At 49.7% G+C, this 20,469-nt stretch overlaps 6 protein-coding genes across 9 annotated transcripts in view; 3 read left to right on the plus strand and 3 right to left on the minus strand.

Annotated features, from left to right (window-relative positions):
* Positions 1-5: 5 nt before the first annotated feature.
* On the minus strand, positions 6-3,830 carry LOC117644871 (histone H4 transcription factor). Of its 2 annotated transcripts, none has more exons than XM_034384539.1 (11): positions 3,606-3,830; positions 2,869-3,169; positions 2,522-2,732; positions 2,294-2,433; positions 2,025-2,220; positions 1,788-1,940; positions 1,505-1,703; positions 1,300-1,429; positions 1,088-1,215; positions 751-1,010; positions 6-657 (listed from the first exon to the last, which is right to left on the minus strand). In XM_034384539.1, the coding sequence occupies exons 2-11, from the start codon at positions 3,148-3,150 to the stop codon at positions 473-475; spliced, it is 1,884 nt and encodes a 627-aa protein (XP_034240430.1). In that variant the 5' UTR covers positions 3,151-3,169; positions 3,606-3,830; the 3' UTR covers positions 6-472. The 2 variants fall into 2 exon arrangements, with proteins under 2 accessions (XP_034240430.1, XP_034240429.1); XM_034384538.1 differs by lacking the exon at positions 3,606-3,830 and adding an exon at positions 3,489-3,576.
* Positions 3,831-4,061: 231 nt separating this feature from the next.
* LOC117645383 (protein deltex) lies at positions 4,062-7,799 on the plus strand. Its single transcript, XM_034385532.1, has 10 exons — positions 4,062-4,702; positions 4,891-5,045; positions 5,116-5,311; positions 5,416-5,631; positions 5,720-5,976; positions 6,058-6,166; positions 6,255-6,445; positions 6,561-6,703; positions 6,796-6,904; positions 6,992-7,799. Exons 1-10 carry the CDS (start codon positions 4,363-4,365, stop codon positions 7,232-7,234), a joined length of 1,959 nt encoding a protein of 652 aa, XP_034241423.1. The 5' UTR covers positions 4,062-4,362; the 3' UTR covers positions 7,235-7,799.
* A 70-nt stretch (positions 7,800-7,869) lies between these two features.
* Positions 7,870-8,993, minus strand: LOC117645386 (cytochrome c oxidase subunit 6A, mitochondrial-like). The gene is made up of 3 exons (XM_034385539.1): positions 8,832-8,993; positions 8,222-8,376; positions 7,870-8,147 (listed from the first exon to the last, which is right to left on the minus strand). Exons 1-3 carry the CDS (start codon positions 8,929-8,931, stop codon positions 8,055-8,057), a joined length of 348 nt encoding a protein of 115 aa, XP_034241430.1. The 5' UTR covers positions 8,932-8,993; the 3' UTR covers positions 7,870-8,054.
* Positions 8,994-9,216: 223 nt separating this feature from the next.
* LOC117645385 (tryptophan--tRNA ligase, mitochondrial) lies at positions 9,217-11,112 on the plus strand. The gene is made up of 7 exons (XM_034385538.1): positions 9,217-9,412; positions 9,601-9,759; positions 9,846-9,944; positions 10,026-10,189; positions 10,267-10,388; positions 10,476-10,746; positions 10,826-11,112. Exons 1-7 carry the CDS (start codon positions 9,329-9,331, stop codon positions 11,052-11,054), a joined length of 1,128 nt encoding a protein of 375 aa, XP_034241429.1. The 5' UTR covers positions 9,217-9,328; the 3' UTR covers positions 11,055-11,112.
* Positions 11,025-18,970, minus strand: LOC117645387. Of its 2 annotated transcripts, none has more exons than XM_034385540.1 (3): positions 18,896-18,970; positions 11,251-11,427; positions 11,025-11,165 (listed from the first exon to the last, which is right to left on the minus strand). In XM_034385540.1, the coding sequence occupies exons 1-3, from the start codon at positions 18,945-18,947 to the stop codon at positions 11,110-11,112; spliced, it is 285 nt and encodes a 94-aa protein (XP_034241431.1). In that variant the 5' UTR covers positions 18,948-18,970; the 3' UTR covers positions 11,025-11,109. The 2 variants fall into 2 exon arrangements, with proteins under 2 accessions (XP_034241431.1, XP_034241432.1); XM_034385541.1 differs by lacking the exon at positions 18,896-18,970 and adding an exon at positions 11,570-11,926.
* LOC117645384 (putative inorganic phosphate cotransporter) overlaps positions 13,439-20,469 on the plus strand; it is a 28,437-nt gene continuing 21,406 nt past the window's right edge. Inside the window, exon 1 of one of the 2 annotated variants that reach the window (XM_034385536.1) lies at positions 13,439-13,530. The gene's annotated coding sequence lies outside the window, so the exon portion shown is untranslated. Of the gene's footprint in view, positions 13,531-14,075; positions 14,424-20,469 lie in introns of those variants that run through there. The other variant, XM_034385535.1, reaches the window with a different exon arrangement.

The following is a 20,469-nucleotide window of genomic DNA, read 5'->3' on the forward strand; positions in this document are numbered from 1 at the left end:
AAAAGTGCATGAGTAACTTAAGATTTATTTAAAGTCAGAAAAAACTAAAAACAACAAGAATAAAATGAAAATTAAATCACAAAGTTGACATGTAAAATCAATGTCTGTACGAAGACTGTCTGGAAATAAAACAATTGCTCACTCAAATGTTCCAAGTGAAATGGATGCTAAGAAAGAAAAGAAAAAAAGGATGGGCAAAAATGTAAGAGACAATGATATAAGGAAAAAGTGAATACTACACATTCTCAAAGCTAAAAAAAAATAAAAGGAACATAGTTTTTACTAAACATACATGGATTTTTAAACTAAAAGAAAAACCAAAATATACCTTTTAATTTATAAGGTATCCTACCCTACTGTAATTCACTCTAGATAGGCAAAAAGAGGATGAAGAAGAGTTTATCACATGTTTGAATTTGTAGTTTGTCAGGAGGCACAAAGATTTTTTTATACTACTCCTAATATTAGTTACTTATAAAAAGAAACCATCAGTAACAATTTGAGCATTCTCGAGTTCATCTCCATCACTAAGTTCTTCTGCTTCTAAAGTTTTTGAACTAATGACATTTCCATCGCAATCCACTTCATCAATAGAAATATAAACTGTCTTGTGTTTAGTTGGGCTGTCAAAGTCCAGACTGGGCATGTTCAAAGGAACTGAAACAACAGAATTAGTTCGAATTATCAAGGAAACCATAGCGCTGAGACTGAAACCCAGCAGTTTTTCCAAACCAAGAGACAGAAAGTTACCTCTACAAGGGGAATCCCCACTGTCAGTACAGATGGCATCAGGATCATCTGGATCCTCATTGTCATCATTGACATTGACAATGAAATTTGCAGCAACATCCTTTGTAGTACCAGATGCTTTAGATATGTTGAACTTACAGTCCTGATCTAGGACAGATGTTGGCTCTCCTTCTCTTCTATTTATGTCTTCGACAACATCAAGACTTTCATAGCGCACGGTTTGAAGGCGAAATAGACCATCTTCATGATTTTTGTAAAACCTGGAAATTCAGAAGATTGTGCTTTAAGAACGCTAGTGTGAGACAATTTTTCACACCAACCAAGAAAAGAAGAATACCTAAATCGAGTGTGACCAGAAGGCCAACGAAAATTGTGTTTCTTCATTAAATGTCTTGTGAGATATGCACCACGAGCAAACCTCATATCACACATGTGACAGCAATACACAGCACGCGACTCATGTTTCTGTAAATTTAAGGGCACATAATAACTAAATTAAATATTAAACTATAAATATAGGCATATAAACCTACAACAACACTATATTACCTTACGGTAGTGCCAATTTAGAATACTAAGTGTCCGGCAAGAAAAGCTACAATCCTCCTCATCACAAACAAAATTGTCTGCTCCTGAGTGTGTAGCCATATGTCTCCTTACATTGTACTGAGTTTTAGCTCTAGAAACGCAACAAAAATTAAGGTTTGTGCAAATTGTTTTGACAAAGTCACAAATAAATTTTGAAGATACTTGCCTATAATCACAATATTCACATGCGAAAGGTTTCTCATCTATGTGCCTATGACGTATATGGTTACTAAGAGAGTGTGGGGTGGGGCATGTCATATCACAGAACTGACATTTATAGTGATTCACATGATGGCGCATATGGTCTCTTAATATTCTCTCTGATGGGTAAGCACGTGAGCAATGAGTGCACTGGTAAGTTAAATCTGTAAATTCAAACAAATGTGATTTTTTTTAAATTTCATATTAACACAAAATAAGTCAGTTTTAATCAAGAAATACAATCTTACTTTCTTCTGCTGCCTGTCTTTTAATGTGATCTATGAGCCTCATTCGACTGGAGTAAAGGGCCCCGCAAGTTGGACAAGCAGCTTGTCTCTCTTTTGAATGCCCTCTCAAATGTTCCTGCATTCGCTTCCTAGATGGCATTTCAGACCTGCAACCTATTCATGAAAAAGAATACAGAGTGAGCCACTATAAAGAACACAAGACATTAATACCCTACGGTATTTGCCTAAAAATATTACCTTTCCACAAACACTTGAACTTTTTGATATTTTTATCCCCGCGGCCATAGTGGGGTATTTCCTGAGAGTGCATGGCCACATGGGCATAGAATATATTAGGGTTATTAGAAGTTAGGGGACATTCATTCCATAGACATTGCAAAGGTTCAGGTAAATCGGGAACAAGATTGACACCTGCAGCATCGTTAGTGCATTCCTGCAAGTTAGAAAGAAAATTTATTAGGAGTCAATCTGAAGGGTAAGTTAAAACTACATCAACTAGAACATACTGGGAGTTTCCAAGAACGGCATATAAGAGCTCCGATGTATTTAACTTTGGTGTGGTATGAGTGGAAATTGACATGGCGCGTCACCTCATCACCATTGGGAGTCTCAAACTCACAACGTTCCCAAAGACATGTGTAGACCTCTGGAATCAGAATTGGGCATTGCTCTCTTAAGATCAAACAAAAAAGATTATGTGTGAGAATCATGATAATGTCAATAAAGAGCCAGACCTTCATCATCATCTTCATTACGCTTTATTCCTAACTGAGGTATGTGGGATGAAACATGATTGACAAACGCTTCTGCCTCTGATGTCACATAGCTACAATTCTTCCACCCACAGTCAAGTTGGAGGACTTCAGCTTTTATGGTCAGAGGTTTCTTAAATGCCATGTCTGACATCTCGTCACTAGCCACTGAAGTGTCCCCTTCAGCATCGTCCTGCAGTACACGAGAACAGATAACTAACATTGATACTGGTTTAATGATGACACTAGGATAAGAATTAACCAATTCTAATATGATATAATAGTTAAAACACCAAATTATGGAGATGAAACACAATCATTCTACTTACATAAACCTTTTTAGGACGACCATGTTTGGGCTGGTCTTGAGACACTTCGCTGAGTTCAGAGAGCTCCTCTTCTCGAAATGGATTTCTTTTGCGTTTCTTTTCAGGTTGACTGTAATTTGATACTTCCTCATCAGCCGAGTAAGTGACAGTATCTTGAAGTGGATCGGAGAGAGGGTCTGTGTCATCTAGGGCAAGATCTTCATTATCTGAATGATGAGCCTCCAGCCAAGAAGTGCAGCGTTGTCTGGCCTGGTTGACATCATACCGCCTTTCTCCTTTCATGATATTCAAACTGTAATACCTGAAAACAGAAAATCAGAATGAAATAAGGACTTTTCTTATCATAAATAGGACATCCTAGTCCAAACATAGGTTAGATGAAGAGAGCAGTCTTCAGTTTTCAAAATAGATGCACTAGAGCTGATTTCTTTTTCAAAGGAATTGGAGGTGTGACACTGAGGTCAGTATGTCCAATAAATTCAAAAGGTATATTGATATCACTTTTAGATCAAAAAACTTTGTTCAGAAGAAAAAGAAATGTCCCATCATATCTCTTTAGTAGTGGTAAAAATATGTAAACAAATAAATTTTGAAAGGAAACACTCTAAATTTCACACAACCATTGAGGAAGATACAGGGATGGCATCATCGTAATTATTTCCCCAACTGAAAGCTGTCACACACAATGTTTTGTGTATAATTTTATAAAAATTTGACACACAAAATTCTGAGGTTACCTCAACAAAACAGTTCAGACAAGCAGCCTAGATATCATTCAGCTTTGTCATAAAGTAAAAAACTGTTTCAAAGGATATCTCAAGGTCTAGTCATTTTGAATAAGATCGAAAAACTAGCCAGATAACCATGACAACCGAGTTAAAAAATCATTGCTTAAATGATAAAATGACAGTGTTCAAAAGTTCCTTGTCCAAATCCCGCTCGCCAATCAGATGGCGTTGACAAGAAAAAACAAAAGAAGGTGCCATTGCCAACAAGCCTGAACAAAACTTAGATCTACAGCAAGTCGATGCATTGATTTCGAACGTAAATCGATATGTGTATTTATTTTAAAACATTACTATGTAAGTTTTAATTTAGTTTTGGGCATAAATGATCCAAATGGTTGTATTATATCCTTGAGCACTGCCAGAAAATTTCCAATGTCCTGGGGTTGGCTGCAGGAACCTGCCACTTGTTGGAAACTCACTTGTTTTTGTTTGTTTTGTGTGATTGTTTGGATCTGCTCTCCGGTCCCAAATTCCGTGGTTTAACCCCTTCGCTCCCCGTCTGACGTTTCCCGGCCGTCTTTTTATTGATCGGGTAGCCCCGGCGCCATGATTTCGCCCCACGAAAGCTGCGCCGCAGTGACCTGAGGCCCGCACTGCACCTGCACTGTAGGCCGAGTTCCGGGTCTGGAGCTGGAGGCTGGAGGGCTGGAAGAGCAAGAGGCCGCCCCGTCCCCGTCCCGATGATGTGAGACAAGACGGTGGAGTGATGTCCGCTTCTCCGGCCGGTGGGGCCGGGGCAACCCTCGGCCTCGGCGCAGGACCCGGTGGCGGTCCTGGAGGGCACGGTGGTCCCGGAGGCTCCAGTGGACCGAGCGGAGGCCCGGGCCACCCTGGCCCCAGCCAACCCCATGCAGTGCATGCCGTGGGGGTCTGGGAGTGGGAGAACAGGCAGGGGCGCTGGCGGCCCTACAGCCCCGAGGTGTCCCAGCTCCTGGAGAGGGCCCACGCCAAGAGGCTGACCAGAGTGATTCTCAGCGATGCTGATCCGCTCCTGGAGAGGTACTACGTTAACCTCAGGACAAAGACCCAGTGCAGCGATGACCTAGGTGAGCAGCTGGCATCCACCAATGAATTTCCTTTATGAATAAATGAGACTGCTTTGATGATGGAGAGGTGCAGCAATTGCATTGATGATGCACATTGGTGTATGGGTACTTTCCCTGGAAGTGACCTTTGGCCTTTGGTCGATGACCCCTTTATTGCATGATTACTGACACCTGTTTTTATTTTGCAGCTGTCAGTACGTCTCACAGTGTCAGACGGCAATGTTACCCTGTGGATTCACCAGCTGGTAAAGGTGCCAAATGGGAGTGGGCAGGAGACTCAATTGGAGAATGGCATACATATGATATGGACATTCAGTGTCTCATTGAAGAAGCTTGGGCCAAAGTAAGTAGCATTGAAAGAAGTCTCATGCCTTATCAGTGAAGCAATAACTAATTTAAATTATGTTTCCTAGGGAGAAAAGACTATAGATGTCAGTAAGTCACACCATCTAGGATTCCCATATATTATCAATTTTTGCAACCTCACTCAAGTACGCAACAACACTGGCTACGTTAGAAGTATCAGAAGAGTCCAGCAGGCCCCTTACCCGTTGTTGAAAGTCCTACCACAGGATCTTGTCACAAGTCCAAGCCCTCCTCCGTTTCAAAGTGAGAAAACAAACTGTACATAAATCTGTTCATGAATACTCTACTAATTAGAACCTGAAACAAAGTAATAATTTTTTTAATGTGATTGTTACTACTTGAATCAGACACTAGGAGAACCAATCAGCCACGTCAGTTAACACCCACTGGGTCGATTGCAAGTAATGGCAGTGGAGGAAGCTCATGGAGTGGTACCAGTTGTGGTGGAAAAAAACAGCCCACAGCACTAGCAAATGGTAATGCCAAGAAGACAAGTAAAAAGGTTAAGAACCCCAGTGAAGGAGCTGGAAACATAGCACGCACAATATTAAGTAACATATTTGGTAAGTTTTGGGGCAGCATTTAATCATGATTGACTTGAATCGATTTGTCATCTGAACCTTACTGATTTGAACTATTTTTGGTTTCCAGGAAATAAAGGAGGGGTCCATAACGGTACCTCTGGTGCCTTAACGATAAGCCCCGCCTACCGAGCACCCACCGTCCAGAAGCACCCACCCTCTTATCGGCCGAGCAGCAGTGCTAGTTGTATGTTGAGGCCAGACCGGCCCGATTCAGTCCTGGATGCCGATTCCAGCAGTACTAAAAGTGGACGTCGACCGTCTGTCGATACCGTGTCCACCTATCTGAGTCAAGAATCAAAGGACAGTGAACTGAGAGCGTCAAGGGTGAGGGATTTCATATGCCAATCAAGTTAATCTTGGTTACGTGTTGTGTGCATTCTGTAACACACTTGTCACATTTTCCAGAACACTGTGTCTGACTTACTGGATTGTGGTGGCAGTAGCTGTGATGAGGTGTTTGACTCAGCTCCTCCTCAGAGACCTCCACATCATCGCGCCAAAGGGGTCATTGTTGGTAAGAGAATACTTCATGTCAGTTGTGAAAATGAAATGATATTGAGAGTAAAGTGTAGAGAAATTAAAAGCGACATCTTACTTAACAGGAGTTGATGCTGCAAGCGAAGTAATTTCCCAGTATGTACAAGTTGTTGATAATCCTTGCTGGGGGTCCACATGCCCTATTTGTCTCTGTGATCTTCAAGATGATATGACAGTGGCATTGTCCCGTTGCTCACACATGCTCCACCTAAATTGCCTGAATAGCATGTTAACTGGATTACCATGTGCAGATAAGGTTGGTTCAATGAATCTTCAAACCCCTTGCTCTTGCTAAGTTTTTTTTTTTTTTTCCTATTTTGGGTGTGTGTGTGCAATTTTAAGTGAAATATTTTTCATTTTGCTTTTTATAGTGGCTTTACATCCAATGTCCCGTGTGTAAAACAATCTATGGTGAGAAACGTGGTAATCAGCCACCCGGTTCAATGGATTGGACTATTCTTCATTACTCCTTGCCTGGCCACCCTGGAACAAGGACTTTCCAAATAACATACAAGTAAGTTGACCATATAGTTATCCGTATCATTACCTCCTAATACTTACTAGGAATATCCTCTTTAATGCCTCACCCCGTTTTAATTTTTTTAGCATAGCATCTGGGATTCAAGGAATGGAGCATCCTAACCCTGGACGACCATATTATGCTGTTGGCTTCCCTCGAGTTTGTTACATTCCTGACACAGAAAAGGGGAGGAAGGTAAGAGAGTCTCATTAATTTTCCGGCTCCTGAAGCCATTATTTCTTGTTGTGTGGAGTAAGAACAATTTTGATTTGATTTTGTCAGGTTCTGAAACTGCTGCGAATGGCTTTTGAGCGCCGCCTGGTTTTTACAGTGGGACGATCAGTTACCACAGGGAGGGAGGATGTTGTAACATGGAATGAGATTCATCATAAAACAGAACCTGGTATCAGTCACAGTGGACACGGATACCCTGACCCTGAATACCTGGATCACTGTCTGGAAGAACTTGCTGCTCATGGTGTTACAGACCCAGAAGATTCAAATTTGTACCAAGAGTTACACTGATATTTTAACTGTAAGCTTTGAGTTGTCTCCTTTTTTATCTTCTGTTCTCATCTTCAAGACTTTATGGTGAAGGTATTTCTCCTGTGCCATTTTTTACCCTAAATACTCTGTTTTAAATGATATTATATTTTCATCAAGTTTTAATTGATGTTACAAAGTTGTCCTAATTATTATACCTTGAAAATACTTGTTACTGCAATAACCTTTTTGTTAAATAGATTATATAATATTTTTATAAGTTTTACAAATTATAAAATTTTTATGTATCTTATACCCCACTTTGTAAGTGAGTTTATGTTATTCTAGTAAAAGATTTACCTTGAATTTTTGAACCAAATCCTTCTTAAATGAATTAGTTGAAGAAGGTGAAGTAAGTTTGTCAAGACTGATAAGTGCCCCAGTCTCATTGGGCTTGCCAATCATTGATGCTGTGGATTTTGTCTGATTTACCAGAATTGAATGTGCCAAACTCCTAACTGAATTGGTGATTCTTGTTCCTGAAGAAAATGTGTTATAGAAGCCGCTTGTCTATCAATGTTATGTAAATTAAAATTTGATTCCCTTAGATCAACTTAATTTTTGCAAACATCCAGCACCCCTATACACGCATAGAGATTGCAGAATAACCCAAAAAGTTGAGTTTACAGTTTTATTATGGTTTTGCTGTACAAACATACGGAGTTAAGATTTTCTGACATAATTTATACAGTTCAGGGACTTGGAATATCTCACATGACAACATGAGAAAACAATGCTTTAACATTAAACAGAATTGAGGAAACCTCAGTTATTAGGTACACTACTAAAACCAATCAGGTATCTAGTGGTGGGGCTCAACTTCATAGCCATCAGGAAGAGGGTTGGTCTCCGGGTTGTGGAAGAAAGATCTCTTGCCGTCACCGAAGGGGAAGTTCTGAAAAAAATAAAAAAATGTAGAAACATGCAACAGTTCAGAAACTTGACTCTGAGAAAACATCCTGGACATACCTTCTTGCGGATGCGCATGTGCTCATAGGGGACGAATTCCGGAGGAGGCTCGTGGTGCGCAGACTCGTTCTTGAATGTGATGAAGCTAGCAATGGCTACGCCAGGAAGGACCAGGAAGTAGCTAATGTTCGCCCACATCTTGGCATGGGCTTCAGCTGCAAATACGGAAAGAACCAATTATGACAGGGGAAAAAGCGACAAGAAGACCCAAGAGAAGTGGGCCTGTCCTTGAAGACAAGAACAGAAAAAAAGGACCTTCTTTCAAATTTTGGCCATAAAGTGCAATTCAACTACCCTCATGTCCGAAAACATGGTGAGAGACACAAGAATAGGGTGCCATTTTTCCATGAAGTTAATGTTTAACCTCCAAAAGTGAGTACATGTTGAGGCACTTATGGAAACATGATTAGCACTCAAGGTCATGCAGTGAGAAAACAAAAAAAAATGGCAAACAATTTCAACACTGACCTATACCATAACAAAGGAGGAAATCAAAATACTGAACAAAAATCGAGCTTGAGGTCAAAGTGGACGATCGCTACATAACCTACGGAACGCCACTTAGGAATCGGAATAAGTCAGTGGGCAAGGAGGGTGTCTTCCGACTTACCATGTTTTCCAGCAGTGGCAGAAGCGCCTCCGCCTCCGGTGGACATAAGACGTGCCCCAGAGGCCACGGGGGACACAATCTTTTTCGCCAAAGTAGCCATTTCGCTGTTCGGGCGCAGACGACTGAACACTTGAGATTTTTCGACGCTAGAGCTGCCAAAAAACGGCTGCGCACGTACCAGCTGACCTACAGTGCTGCCACCACGAAAAAAGAAAATTTTCCGCGGAAGAGACCGTTTAAGCCATGAAATACGAAATAACAGCATTGGAAAACATTGAAAAAATGTTACGGACAGTATGAAATGTTCTTACTTTGATCAGATCTCGCAGAAATTTTCCTCCAAAAATAACATAAAAACTTAACGGCAACGACATATGAAAAATTTGTGCCCCAAATATCAACAAACAGAAGACGGTGTGAACATGGCTGCTCCCATCGTCTGCTAAGAGTATATTGGTTATTTTTATGTTTAAAATACTTTTTTATGTAGCGGAATCATGCGGGTGTCACGGGTGCCTTTAAACAATTTTATTGTAAGATCTATGGGGAGTGCAAGATATGGCACTGCCAAGGCTGAGAAGGTAATATTATTCATCTAAGCCACAGTACTCGTTGGTTAGTTCCTTATTCTTAAGGGACTCAAAATAATAATTTTTTCATCGGCTTGAATGAAACCATTCACATTATGACGGTGATGCAAAGCAGAATAGTTCAGGAAGATAACTGCTCAATTCTCACATTAACCAAACTTTTCTTTTAATAATTTCAGAGTGGTCCAGCGAGACGAATTGTGTCAGGGATTCAACCAACAGGATCCCTCCACTTAGGTAATTATTTAGGAGCAATCAAGAAATGGGTGGAACTTCAAAATTCTGGTGAGGAAGCATTCTACAGCATAGCAGATCTACATGCTATCACCGTTCCTCAGGTAACTTTACTCGTGAAGGGGAAATTGACCAGACAGTGGTGGCCGTTCTTTTGCATAATTGACTAACGATCTTTCATTTTCTTTAGGATCCTAAAACTTTGCAGCAAGGTATTTTAGAAATGACTGCAAGCCTTTTAGCATGTGGTGTGGATCCAAAGAAGTGTGTGTTGTTTCAGCAATCCAAAGTAAGAACATTGCTGGGTATCGCCACTGTATTAGCAAACCATTTTCATGAAATATATGTTCATACCTTGATTTCATTCCAGGTTGTATATCACACCCAGCTTTGTTGGGTCCTGGCTAGCCTTACGACTATGGCAAAATTGGGTCAACAGGCTCAGTTAAGAGAAAAACGTAATGTTTTACAAGAACTGTCAACTGCTCTGTACCTTTATCCAGTTTTACAAGCTGCTGACATTCTACTTTACAAGTAATTTATACTTTGGATATGGGCAGTACTTGTGAAGCAACAAGAGATTAATACCCTGCTCTTTTTTCCTTTTGCAGGGCCACTCTTGTTCCAGTAGGGGAAGACCAGATTTCTCACCTTAATTTGGCTTCATTCTTGGCCAGAACATTTAATAAACGCTTTGGGAATACTTTCCCAATTCCACAAGCATTAATCAATGGTTGGTGTTTCAATTTCGTTTCAGATTTATGTACAGTATGTAGAATTTTTTATTTGATTAAAATCAAAATGTTATCAATATTTACAGAAGATTCAAGTCGCCGTCTGAAGAGTTTACGCAATCCTCTCAATAAAATGTCCAAATCAGATCAAGATCCAAGGAGCCGTATTAATTTATATGACTCAGCTGATGAAATATTAACTAAATGCAAAAAAGCTGTGACGGATTGTGTATCTGCTGTGGCATATGATCCAGATAACCGACCAGGCATTTCTAATTTACTTGTTATTCATTCCTCTCTCACTGGAAAATCTATAGATGCTATTTGTCAAGAGGCTGCTGGGAAGGAATCTGGAGAGTAAGTGCACTACAAAACTCACGAAGACTAAAGATATTTCTCTTATTTTGGCAAACTGACAACTTTTATTGTTTTGCAGGTATAAAATGACTATGGCAAATGAGATAATAGAAGTCCTTTGTCCTATCAGAGAGAAGTATCTCAATCTTATGAAGGAACCAGCATACCTTGAGCAGGTGTTACAGGCTGGGGCACAAAGAGCTGAAATTCATGCTCAGGAAACTTGGCAAGATGTTACAAAGAGAATTGGTATTGGACATTGTTACACAAGTGAAAAGAATTTAGCCTCCCAACGTCATAATTTATAACTAGCAATCAAAATCACCAGGTGAGGTTCATATGAAATATACATTTAACTGGAGATCAGAACGGAAGTTTCTCTTCATTGGCACATTCATCCAGTATGACAATGACGAAATCTGTAAATCACCACAATAAATCAAGTATTGCTTGTGATTTCTGTTTTTTTTTAAATCGAGAGCAATGTCGGCCATTTCAAATTACCAGTTCCTTTGAGACAGTTGTAGTACTCCATCATGCACCTGTTGGAAAAGGTCTTCTGAACTCCTTGGTCCTCTCCACAGACAGGGTCGTAGTTTCTGCCACACACCATGTTGCACTTGTTGGCCGTGGGCGCATCCCCGGACGCCGCGGACCAGAGCAGCGTCAGTGTCGCTGCAACTGAAGGCAAAGGGAGGAAGCCATTGAGAAACGGAATGAATTATTCCAACAACAGGAACGGGGCAGCTGCGTGGCATTCCCTGCGTCAAATGGGGCCACGCCGCTCCCCCCTGACAGACAGGCAACCCCCGAAGAACCTGACCCAGGAGGGGCACGGAGGGTTTCATGCTGCCGTGATGCCGTGCCGGACCGGCGGTCGGAGACCCTCAGCCTGCACTCGGCACTGCGTCGCCCTGCACTGCACTCGGAGACTCGGACCAGGGCCGGACTCGGAGGACAAGGACTCGCACCGGTAATCAACCAACGAACGCGCAGGCCTGCCTTGCGGAGCCTCGGAGCCGTGCGCCACACGGGCGGCACGGATTTGGACCGTTTCCGCCTCCGCGGCAAATCGCGAGCTGCGCCGCAGAACGGTCGCCATGGTTTTTCGAGTGCCATTCTGAACCGCGAATCGAATTCGTCTTCCATCGCAGTCGATGACTCGAGTGCCATGCCGACAATGTACCGGTTCCGGAATGTCCCTTCCCTTGCCAGGTGCGCGGCTTGCGCGGCCACTGCGCAGTCCGCGGCCACGCGACCACGCGGCGACCACGCGGCCCGACCGGAACGAACGACTGCAGTCGCGATATTGGCGCGGCTGCACTGTAAAACACAAAGCGCCGCCTTGCGCCGAGCGCGGCGAAAACAAACACGGTTCGTCGCGCTGCGCCATTTGACCGTCGTCGGTTTCGAACAGATTGATTTGGTCGCTCTGTCTCTATCGCGCTCGTGACTCGTGCCGGAAGTGTGAGAGAGACAGTGGAAGCGCTGACTCTCCTGAAGCGCCGTGGAGGCGGGCCAGCGCGCCGCTGCGGCGCCCGACTGGCTGCCTGCCGCGGCCACCGCAGGCTGAAGAAGCTGAAGAAGGCGGTGAGGGCGACAGGCCGGCGCCCTTGAACCCGCGCCGCGCTGGCTCGCCCTGCCTAGCCCTGCCCGTCGGCAAAGTCCCTTGACTGTTCAAGGACACCACCTTCGCGCTTCGCGTGGCTGCCGTGGCTGCCGTGGCGTCATGCGTGGGAAGGGACGCGGTGCACTCCAAGAAGGGCGGCGTGCAGGCGCGCGCCGAGAATAGCGACGCGCTTTGCTTTGCCTGCTTTTCGCCTCGTCGGCATGAGTGGCTAATCACTAATCCCGGCCTCAGCCTCCCAGTCTGGCGGGATAAGGACAAAGAAGGTGGTTTATCTCGCCCTGCGTTCGCGCCTTTGCGTGCCGTGGTGAAACGGCGGAATTTTTCGGGGGGTCTGTCTGAATGACGCGTGGACTGACGCACCCGCACCCCCGTCAACGGGAAATAGGGTTGGAAATGTTTCTTGAAAAATCGCTGTCAAGACGAAGGACAGGGGGCGTTTTTACTGATGGTTCATCTCCTTCAACGCAGAACAGCCAACCCTTAAAATATGAAATTTGCTCCTAACCCCTTGACAGTCACTCTGTTCACCAGCTGTCTGGTTCAGAGCAGCGATTTTGTCGCTCTCTGTCTCTCTCGCACCGCGGTTCGTGCCGCAGAGGTGCGAGAGAGACAGAGCCTTTTAATTAGAGCAGCGCGGAGTGCAGCCGCGAGCCCGGCCTGGCGCCCCGCCGCCCCGCGGGCCCCGCCCACGTCAAACGAGACGTCAAACGCGTTGCACGGCGCGTTGCAACAGCCGCGGCAGCGACTCGCGATTCGGGGGAAAGGGAGGGGGAAATAGCACGCCAAGCACGCCGATGAACGAAGAGAAGAGACCCAGGACCTGCGGCGGAGAAAGAGAGAGAGGGGGAAGTAGGGCTTTGCACAACGTCACGCATTTTCGCGAGGATCGCGACGACGGGTACGCGCCCCAGCCGGGTTGGCCGGCCCCCGCCGGATTGGCCCCCGCCGGTGGATCGGCGTGCTCTGCACGTGGTGTTGTGTATTGTGTGCTGGTGGGCGTGGTGGTGCGGCCGGCCTGGTGGGGGAGGCGGTTCTAGATTCACTCGTCTTGAGCCCCACGGCAGTCTGCCCATTCAGTTTCTAGTGGGACGCGCGCCATCCGCCACCCGGTGCCCGACCGACAGTGCGTCGGCCTGTGCCAGCTCCAGCCCGGGGTGAGTCCACCCACCACAGCCCCACGCGGCGCCAGAGGGAATTCCCAAGCCTGCGCGTGCAGGTCGGCGGAAAAGCAGCAGCGGCGTGTGTGCACTTCATGGCATTCGGCGTTGTCCAGCCTCACTGGAAGTCTCTTAGGATCGGGTCAGGTTGACGACCGCCTCGCTAGGGCCGCGCAGTGGTCGGGCCAGCGCGGGGGCCTCGACGGGGTGCTCGGCGCGGACAGCGGTCGGGCCACGGGCCGCGTGTTCGCGTGTTTCGGGTTCGGGGGCGGCAAGGCGGGCAAGGGAAGGGGAAGGGCGGCAAGCCTCGGGCAAGGGAGGCTCGGCGAGGTGGAGGTACGAAGAGGTGGGGGAGGGGGCCAGGCAAGGGGCTACCGGCGCGCGAAGTGGTTGTGCTGCCAGCTTGGGCTTGCCGCCTGCCGGTGGAGTGGCGGGGTACGGGGGGTGCGGGGCGGGGCTAGGACAGCCGGCGGGGCGGGGCGGGGCGGGGCGGGCGGTAGGGCACCAGAGCAGTGGCGCGGCAGGCGTGCATGGCCTGCCCGGCGTGTCGTGGTGTGGCCTGTCGGGCCTGTCGGCGTGCCAGAGCACCGCCAGAGTGCCAGGCCGGTCCGGTGTGGTCGTTCGTCAGTCAGTCAGTCTCTTTCCTTCACTCCACTTGGCCGCTCCGACAACGTCCGACAAGGAGACAAGGACCCACGCGCGTGCTCTCGCTCTCTCCCTCGCCGCCAGGAGGGTTGCCGTCGTTCGACGTCGACAGCTCTTCCGCGACAACCCTCGCGCTCGCACGGACCGCCTCCGGCTATGCCCCCCAGCGCGGAGTGAACCTCGGCCTTGCTCGCCTCCTCGACGTCGAGGACGCGCCCCGGGACTCGCCGCCCTTCGCCAGCCAAGTGAGTGCAGCACTGCAACGCAAGCAGAGCAAGCAGAGCAAGCAGCGATGTCGTAATCCGGTGTAGCGCGTGCGGCCCACCGCGTGCGGCGCACGGCCGTGGGGCTCCGTTGGGGTGGGTCATGGCGGCAGCGGCAGGGCCTCGGCGAGGTGGGTGGCGCTGCTCGCCAGCGAGTGGCTTCGTCCTTCAGGCTGGGGGTGGCGTGGTGGCCCTGGCGGCCTCGCGTCCAGCACGACCGTGAATCAGAGCGCTGCCCGCCGCCCTGCCCGCCCTCGTCGGCGTTGGCGTGAATGGCCAGCACGGCGAGCGGCAGCAAGTTGTTGCCGTCGGCTTTTCGGCCCACGTTGCACGCGTCGCACGCGTTGCCGCCTTGCCTTGCCGCCGACGTTGAATGGCACGTCGTGGAGGTGTAGCGACCGCCTGGCCGCCGTGCCGCCCCCGCACGGCGCCGCGCCCACCGGGCCGGCCGCTCGGCCCGGCCGCACCGCATGGATCAGCTGGGAGCCCCGCCGGCCCCGCCGGCCGGCCCCCACTACCCCCTGTTCCGCGACCGTGTACCTGTCCGGGTCGTGGTGAACCTCGTCGGCCTTCACCACCGCCGCGGCGCCGCGGCCATGGCCCTCGAGTCCCGGACGCTCTACTCGCCCTTGAACGGCCCCAGCAGCCCCAGCCACGCCACGCGGCAGCGGCGTAGACGGTAGACACTGGGTCAACAGGGCCTCGACCTCCTCCAGAGTGCCAATCTCCAGCACGGACCAATCTGCCAATCCGCCCCGACCGGTTTCACTAACTTTTCATTGTCTGGCATCACACGTGTCGGGTCACGCGTGCGCGGGTGGACACTGTAGTCGATCCACGTGGACTCTTGTAAAGGGAGCCAAGGGGTACGGGTACGGCGCCGCCCCTTCCCCGCCTGCCGAGTGGCGGTGGTGGGGGTGGGTTGGGGCTGCCAGGGGGTTTCCTCACCTTCAAGGCTCTTTACGGCCCCCTGGAGGAAACCTGCACGTTAGCGAGGGGGTGGGGGACCTCGTGGTGGACGGGATGGGGCAGTGGAGGTCACTCGCGGAGCGGAGGGCAAATGTAAATTTCCTCCCCTATCGTAAATCAGCGCCGTAAAATCCCCGCGCCGGCCAGTCCCTGGCCAGTCAGCCGGAGCGCTGCACAGTGGCGCTGCTGACCGCCGCGCGGAAAAAGTGGCTTATCACCGCGGCAGTGCAGGCGAAGCGAGAAACAAGGACGAAAATAGTTTTCCCTCTCCGCTGCCTCCGCTGCCCCGTGCGGCCTCTCCTTGCACTCTCACTGCGGATTCCTTGCGCAGGCCGGAGGGTACCGGTGCCCCTGCCGGCCCGGGCCCCGCCCCGCCCCCCTTCCCCCCGGCGTCGTTTTCTGGCGCACACCTCGGTGCGCCATTGCCGACAGTGTACCTATTGATATCCTGGCAGACAGGCCGACAATACCAGTGTCAAAGGAGCCAGGGCAGGCACGGCGCGGCACGGCAGTGGCACGGCGCACCTTTCCGCGCTCGCGCTCCGAGCAACGGACTACGGACGGAGCCCGAAAAGGCGAGCACAGGCAGCGAAACAGGGAAAGGGGGACGCAGGGAGGCGCGGACGGACGGGGAGAGAGAGAGAGAGAGAGAGAGAGAGAGAGAAGAGAGAGAGGAGAGAGAGAGAGAGAGAGAGAGAGAGAGAGAGAGAGAGAGAGAGAGCGCGTTTGCCAATCCAAAGCGGCTCGCTGTTGACACGGCTTGCAGAGCGAATCGCGGCGGATCGCGAGCACGGCGAGCACGGCCGAAGCATTTAGCGCACGCAAGGTGGTTTTCGAGTCGTCTCTCCCTTCCCGTGCCAAGGTCCACTACTTACAGATCTTTTTGCAAACATTCAATGAATGGAACGGGTGTTGCCAAATTTATGCGGATCGCAATCGCATCCCTGAGCCATTCGGCCATCCGCGCAGAGCGGGTTTTCGAAGGCGATGGCCTCAAGCGATAGCAGACCATATTTATAACCGCCCTGCGATCTGATTTGGAAAAAGCGTAAGGAACCTGCTACCTGCCGTGGCCTATCTTGGCCCAGGTGTGCTTTGCTGGCAAGGGGAGGGCCCAGGCCCAGGGCCGCGAGGGATTTCAAAAATAATGGTCTGTGAGAATTTGAAAAATTAAAAAACAACACCTACAAAGACACTCCCAGGTTCAGGCCTTTTGAACAGTTGCGCATTTGTTCGGGTGGGTACGGCACACAGTACTCTACTCCATGTGGGCGCCAAGCGCGCTGCGGAGACACACGACGCCCGTGTCATTTGCACCGTGGCATGTCCATTGTGTCGTTCAAAGGTAAAAATAGCCAGACGCATCGGCAGACAAGCAGACAAGCAGGAAACGTGTACGGAGCGCCACTCGCCCAGCAGTAGTAACAACAATTGTAGGCGAGTTTCTAAAGACAACCGCCGATTGGTTGCGCGCGTCGAACTTGCCACCCATGGGATTCAATGTTCAATTTTTATAACAGCCTGAATTCCATATTTTTGTGCATGCCATGCATTAAAGTTACCGTCGACTGGCGAAGAGTTTCAATTATTCCTAATTTTTTTTTGCAGTGTTTTCAATTGTAAAGCTTTAGCGCGAAAGCCTCGTACAGTGATTCCCCGCCATCACGTCGAGGCCTCCTTTCCGGTTGCGTCTTTTCAATTCCGCCCCTCCAGCGCACCGCTCCCGCGCGCCGCCACTCTCGCTCCGTCTCTCTCGCACTCTCGCGGCGCCCCGTCGGGGTGCGAGGGAGAGGCGCGCTGCGAAATGAGGCTGCCGGGGCGCGCTAAAAGCAACCCCCTGCGTGACCGAAATGCCTACCGCGGTGAGTTCGGGGCGCGGCGGGGGCGGCGGCGGCGCCTCACTTCCGGGCCGCACCCCCACCCCTCCCACCCCGCCCCACCGCGACGTGCCGGCCGGGGCAGGCAGGGCAGGCAGGGCGGGCAGCAAGGCGGCGGTGGCGGCGGAATCGCCTTGACCCATTCATCTATTTGTCGCGTGTGAGCCCGCAGGTGGCCTCTGGAAGGCCGGCCTAGGCCCGGCCGCGGCCAGGCGAGGCTAGGCGAGCGGAGCGGGGTCGAGGGTGGACGCGGCATGTGTCATCTTGACGTTAAGTGGCCTTCCCTGCCCTGCCGCGCCTTCGCCGTTGGAGCGAAAGCGCTGCGCTGGCTTCGGCTGCCTTTGGCGGCAGGAACCTTCCGGAGCGAACTGACCGCCACCGGTATGGCCGGACGGGAGGGGGGGGGGACACGTAAGGGCAGAACCGTAATAACAGAACATTAGAAAAGGAGCCGGCCGGAAAGCTGACACAGAACGAGGCTGACACGCTGACACGCGGGGACGCTCGCGGAAGCTGGTAGAGAAAGCCAGCCGGCAGGACGTTTTGTGTACCCGACTTTTGAACGAAAACTTGAAAAGACGATTGCGCAAGGCGCGCAACGCGTGCCCGCCTGCAGACGACTGAACACTGCGTCTCTCTCGCACTCGTGGGGCGTCCCCTTAGAGTGCGAGAGAGACAGAGCAACGAAGCCGCTCGCTCGGCGAGCAACAACACACTCGGGCGCGGCGAGTGTGCGTGCGTTCATTGTCGACTCAACAGCCTTCAAAGTCTCCATTTTCCAGTCGCCTTTCTCTCCTCTGCCGCTCTGCCACCCGTTTTACGATTTCCGTACGCGTTGCTTGCTTTGCTGCCTGTCCGTTGCCGTGCTGCGTGCCAACAGCGTGCGATTCAAAGGGCAGGGCTGCCACACGCGTGGGCCCGCTGCGCACCGGTGTCGATAGGGTTGCCAACCTCATCCTGCCTGTCAGGCAATATCCGGGCTTTGCTATCGAGAAGCTGCCTGTCTGGCAGGCTGCAGTTGGCAACCCTATCAGCACTAGAGTGTCTAGGGATTTTTGCGGCATTGCCACAGTGCGCGCGAAGCGACAGCGGCAACCCAACCTAACTTTAGTCGTCCCGTTCCCGCGCCTTAGTGGTGACCCGCGCCCCTTCCCCGCCAGACGGAACACATGCACCGTTTAAAAGTGACGCGACGCCGTGAACGTCCTGTCCCGTCCCGTCCGGCCCCGCGTCGTCAGCGCGTCTAGGCGGCCCAAGAGCCCGGCAGCCCGCTGTCTGCCGCTCTGCCGCGGCGTCGGACTGTGTCGCTGTGTCGGCCGGGCAAAGAGTTCGGTTTCACAGAGCGCGCCCAACCTAAAAGAAGAAAACCAAAGTCCGGGTTCTCGTTTGAACTCCTCCAGACTCCAACACAACTTTTTGTTTCTGTTCGATACGTTACACTGCTAGCATGCGCTGGCATGTGCGCTGGCATGACGGGACAGGAACAGCGCTGTTACAGTGTTACAGCGGTTCGATCGGTGTCGGTATCGCACTATCGCACCCCCTCCAGCCGCGAAGTGGCCCAATACAGAGCCCAGCGGTCCCGAGCGGTCGCCGTGGCCGCCTCACCTGTTACACCACAGTGCGTGTCAATGTGTGTGTGCTGCTCCAGTAGCGCCATGCCAAACGACGGACAGGGAGAGGATGGGCAGGGAACCTGTTGACTTGCATCCCCCCCCCCCCGCAAGGTCGGTGCCCTCCTAACCGAGTCTAGCCCCCTCTGCCCCCTCTACTCTCTCTTACTCCCACACGGCAGGGCGGGCGAGCGGCGACAGCCACCTCGCACGTGTAGTTTCGAAATGGGGCAGGGCCGGTCGGGTCGGGCCCTTCGGTTACCTTCGGCTACCTTCGCGTTCGTGCTCCGCTTTCCCCCTCCCCCTTCTCTCTCTTTTTCCATTTTTTATTTATTTTTTCTTGCAGTGGAACGGCCGAAAGAAATCAACGGTCGTCCACAGCGACTTGCCTGGTGCAGTTTTATCGCAAGAACGCGGGCCGGGTTACCCTATGCCGAACACAGCCAAAAATTATAGGCAAATCTATTTCATTCTCATTCATCTGAAAAATGGATGGAGCGGAAAGAAACTTCAGCTGCAGTAGACTTCGTTTTGGACAGTTAAATGTGAAGGTGACTGGTTCTCAACCTTAGGGTCGCGACCCCAAGTGGGGTCGCGAAAAAATTTTAAGGGGTCGCGGCGAGGTAGCTGGGGTCGTGTTTTTGGCCGATTTTAAGCAGCCACTGCGTCTGATCCGAGGCGGGCATTTTGCTCCCTCAACCGGCAATTGGTCTTTGAACCTTCCTTTAGCATGCCTTTGTTACGGAGTGTGATTATCAGTCTTAGTTTGGGAGCAGTATTGTCTCAAAGTTTACCAAAACGGTCAGAAATGTCTTTGAAAAATCGTGTTTTGGGCCTATTTTAAGCAGCCACTGCGTCTGACCCGAGGCGGTATTTCGTCCTCCTTCAACGGGCAATTGGTCTTTGGACCTTCTTTTAGCATGCCTTTGTTACGGAGTGTGATTATCAGTCTTAGTTTGGGAGCAGTATTGTCTCAAAGTTTACCAAAACGGTCAGAAATGTCTTTGAAAAATCGTGTTTTGGGCCTATTTTAAGCAGCCACTGCGTCTGACCCGAGGCGGTATTTCGTCCTCCTTCAACGGGCAATTGGTCTTTGGACCTTCTTTTAGCATGCCTTTGTTACGGAGTGTGATTATCAGTCTTAGTTTGGGAGCAGTATTGTCTCAAAGTTGGCCGAAACGCTCAGAAATGTCTTTGAAAACTCGTTGTGCCTGTTTTGGTCAACTTTGAGACAATACTGCTCCCAAACTAAGACTGATAATCGCATTCCGTAACAGAGGCATGCTAAAGGAAGGTCCAAAGAACAATTGCCAGTTGAGGGAGCAAAATGCCCGCCTCGGATCAGACGCAGTGGCTGCTTAAAATCGACCCAAAACATGATTTTTTAAAGACATTTCTGAGCGTTTTGGCCAACTTTGAGACAATACTGCTCCCAAACTAAGACTGATAATCGCACTCCGTAACAGAGGCATGCTAAAGGAAGGTCCAAAGACCAATTGCCCGTTGAGGGAGCAAAATGCCCGCCTCGGATCAGACGCAGTGGCTGCTTAAAATCGACCCAAAACATGA

Source organism: Thrips palmi, unplaced genomic scaffold (assembly GCF_012932325.1).
Source record: "Thrips palmi isolate BJ-2018 unplaced genomic scaffold, TpBJ-2018v1 HiC_scaffold_18, whole genome shotgun sequence".
NCBI lineage: Eukaryota > Metazoa > Arthropoda > Insecta > Thysanoptera > Thripidae > Thrips > Thrips palmi.

What these genes read in the sequence shown, in the direction of transcription:
- LOC117644871 (XM_034384538.1), bottom strand. Translation starts at nt 3,517, where the DNA reads ATGATGCCATCCCTGTATCTTCCTCAATG. An exon ending in TAATGAAGATGATGATGAAG is followed by an intron (nt 2,434 to 2,521) that starts GTCTGGCTCTTT and finishes TTCTGATTCCAG; the next exon opens with AGGTCTACACATGTCTTTGG. An exon ending in GTTCAAGTGTTTGTGGAAAG is followed by an intron (nt 1,941 to 2,024) that starts GTAATATTTTTA and finishes TTTCATGAATAG; the next exon opens with GTTGCAGGTCTGAAATGCCA.
- LOC117645383 (XM_034385532.1), top strand. Translation starts at nt 4,363, where the DNA reads ATGTCCGCTTCTCCGGCCGGTGGGGCCGGGGCAACCCTCGGCCTCGGC. An exon ending in CCAGTGCAGCGATGACCTAG is followed by an intron (nt 4,703 to 4,890) that starts GTGAGCAGCTGG and finishes TTTATTTTGCAG; the next exon opens with CTGTCAGTACGTCTCACAGT. An exon ending in ACTTTCCAAATAACATACAA is followed by an intron (nt 6,704 to 6,795) that starts GTAAGTTGACCA and finishes TAATTTTTTTAG; the next exon opens with CATAGCATCTGGGATTCAAG.
- LOC117645386 (XM_034385539.1), bottom strand. Translation starts at nt 8,931, where the DNA reads ATGGCTACTTTGGCGAAAAAGATTGTGTCCCCCGTGGCCTCTGGGGCA. An exon ending in TGCCACTGCTGGAAAACATG is followed by an intron (nt 8,377 to 8,831) that starts GTAAGTCGGAAG and finishes CCGTATTTGCAG; the next exon opens with CTGAAGCCCATGCCAAGATG. An exon ending in ACATGCGCATCCGCAAGAAG is followed by an intron (nt 8,148 to 8,221) that starts GTATGTCCAGGA and finishes TATTTTTTTCAG; the next exon opens with AACTTCCCCTTCGGTGACGG.
- LOC117645385 (XM_034385538.1), top strand. Translation starts at nt 9,329, where the DNA reads ATGCGGGTGTCACGGGTGCCTTTAAACAATTTTATTGTAAGATCTATG. An exon ending in GCACTGCCAAGGCTGAGAAG is followed by an intron (nt 9,413 to 9,600) that starts GTAATATTATTC and finishes TAATAATTTCAG; the next exon opens with AGTGGTCCAGCGAGACGAAT. An exon ending in ATGCTATCACCGTTCCTCAG is followed by an intron (nt 9,760 to 9,845) that starts GTAACTTTACTC and finishes CATTTTCTTTAG; the next exon opens with GATCCTAAAACTTTGCAGCA.
- LOC117645387 (XM_034385540.1), bottom strand. Translation starts at nt 18,947, where the DNA reads ATGGCGCTACTGGAGCAGCACACACACATTGACACGCACTGTGGTGTA. An exon ending in CACGCACTGTGGTGTAACAG is followed by an intron (nt 11,428 to 18,895) that starts GTGAGGCGGCCA and finishes CTTTGCCTTCAG; the next exon opens with TTGCAGCGACACTGACGCTG. An exon ending in CAACTGTCTCAAAGGAACTG is followed by an intron (nt 11,166 to 11,250) that starts GTAATTTGAAAT and finishes GGTGATTTACAG; the next exon opens with ATTTCGTCATTGTCATACTG.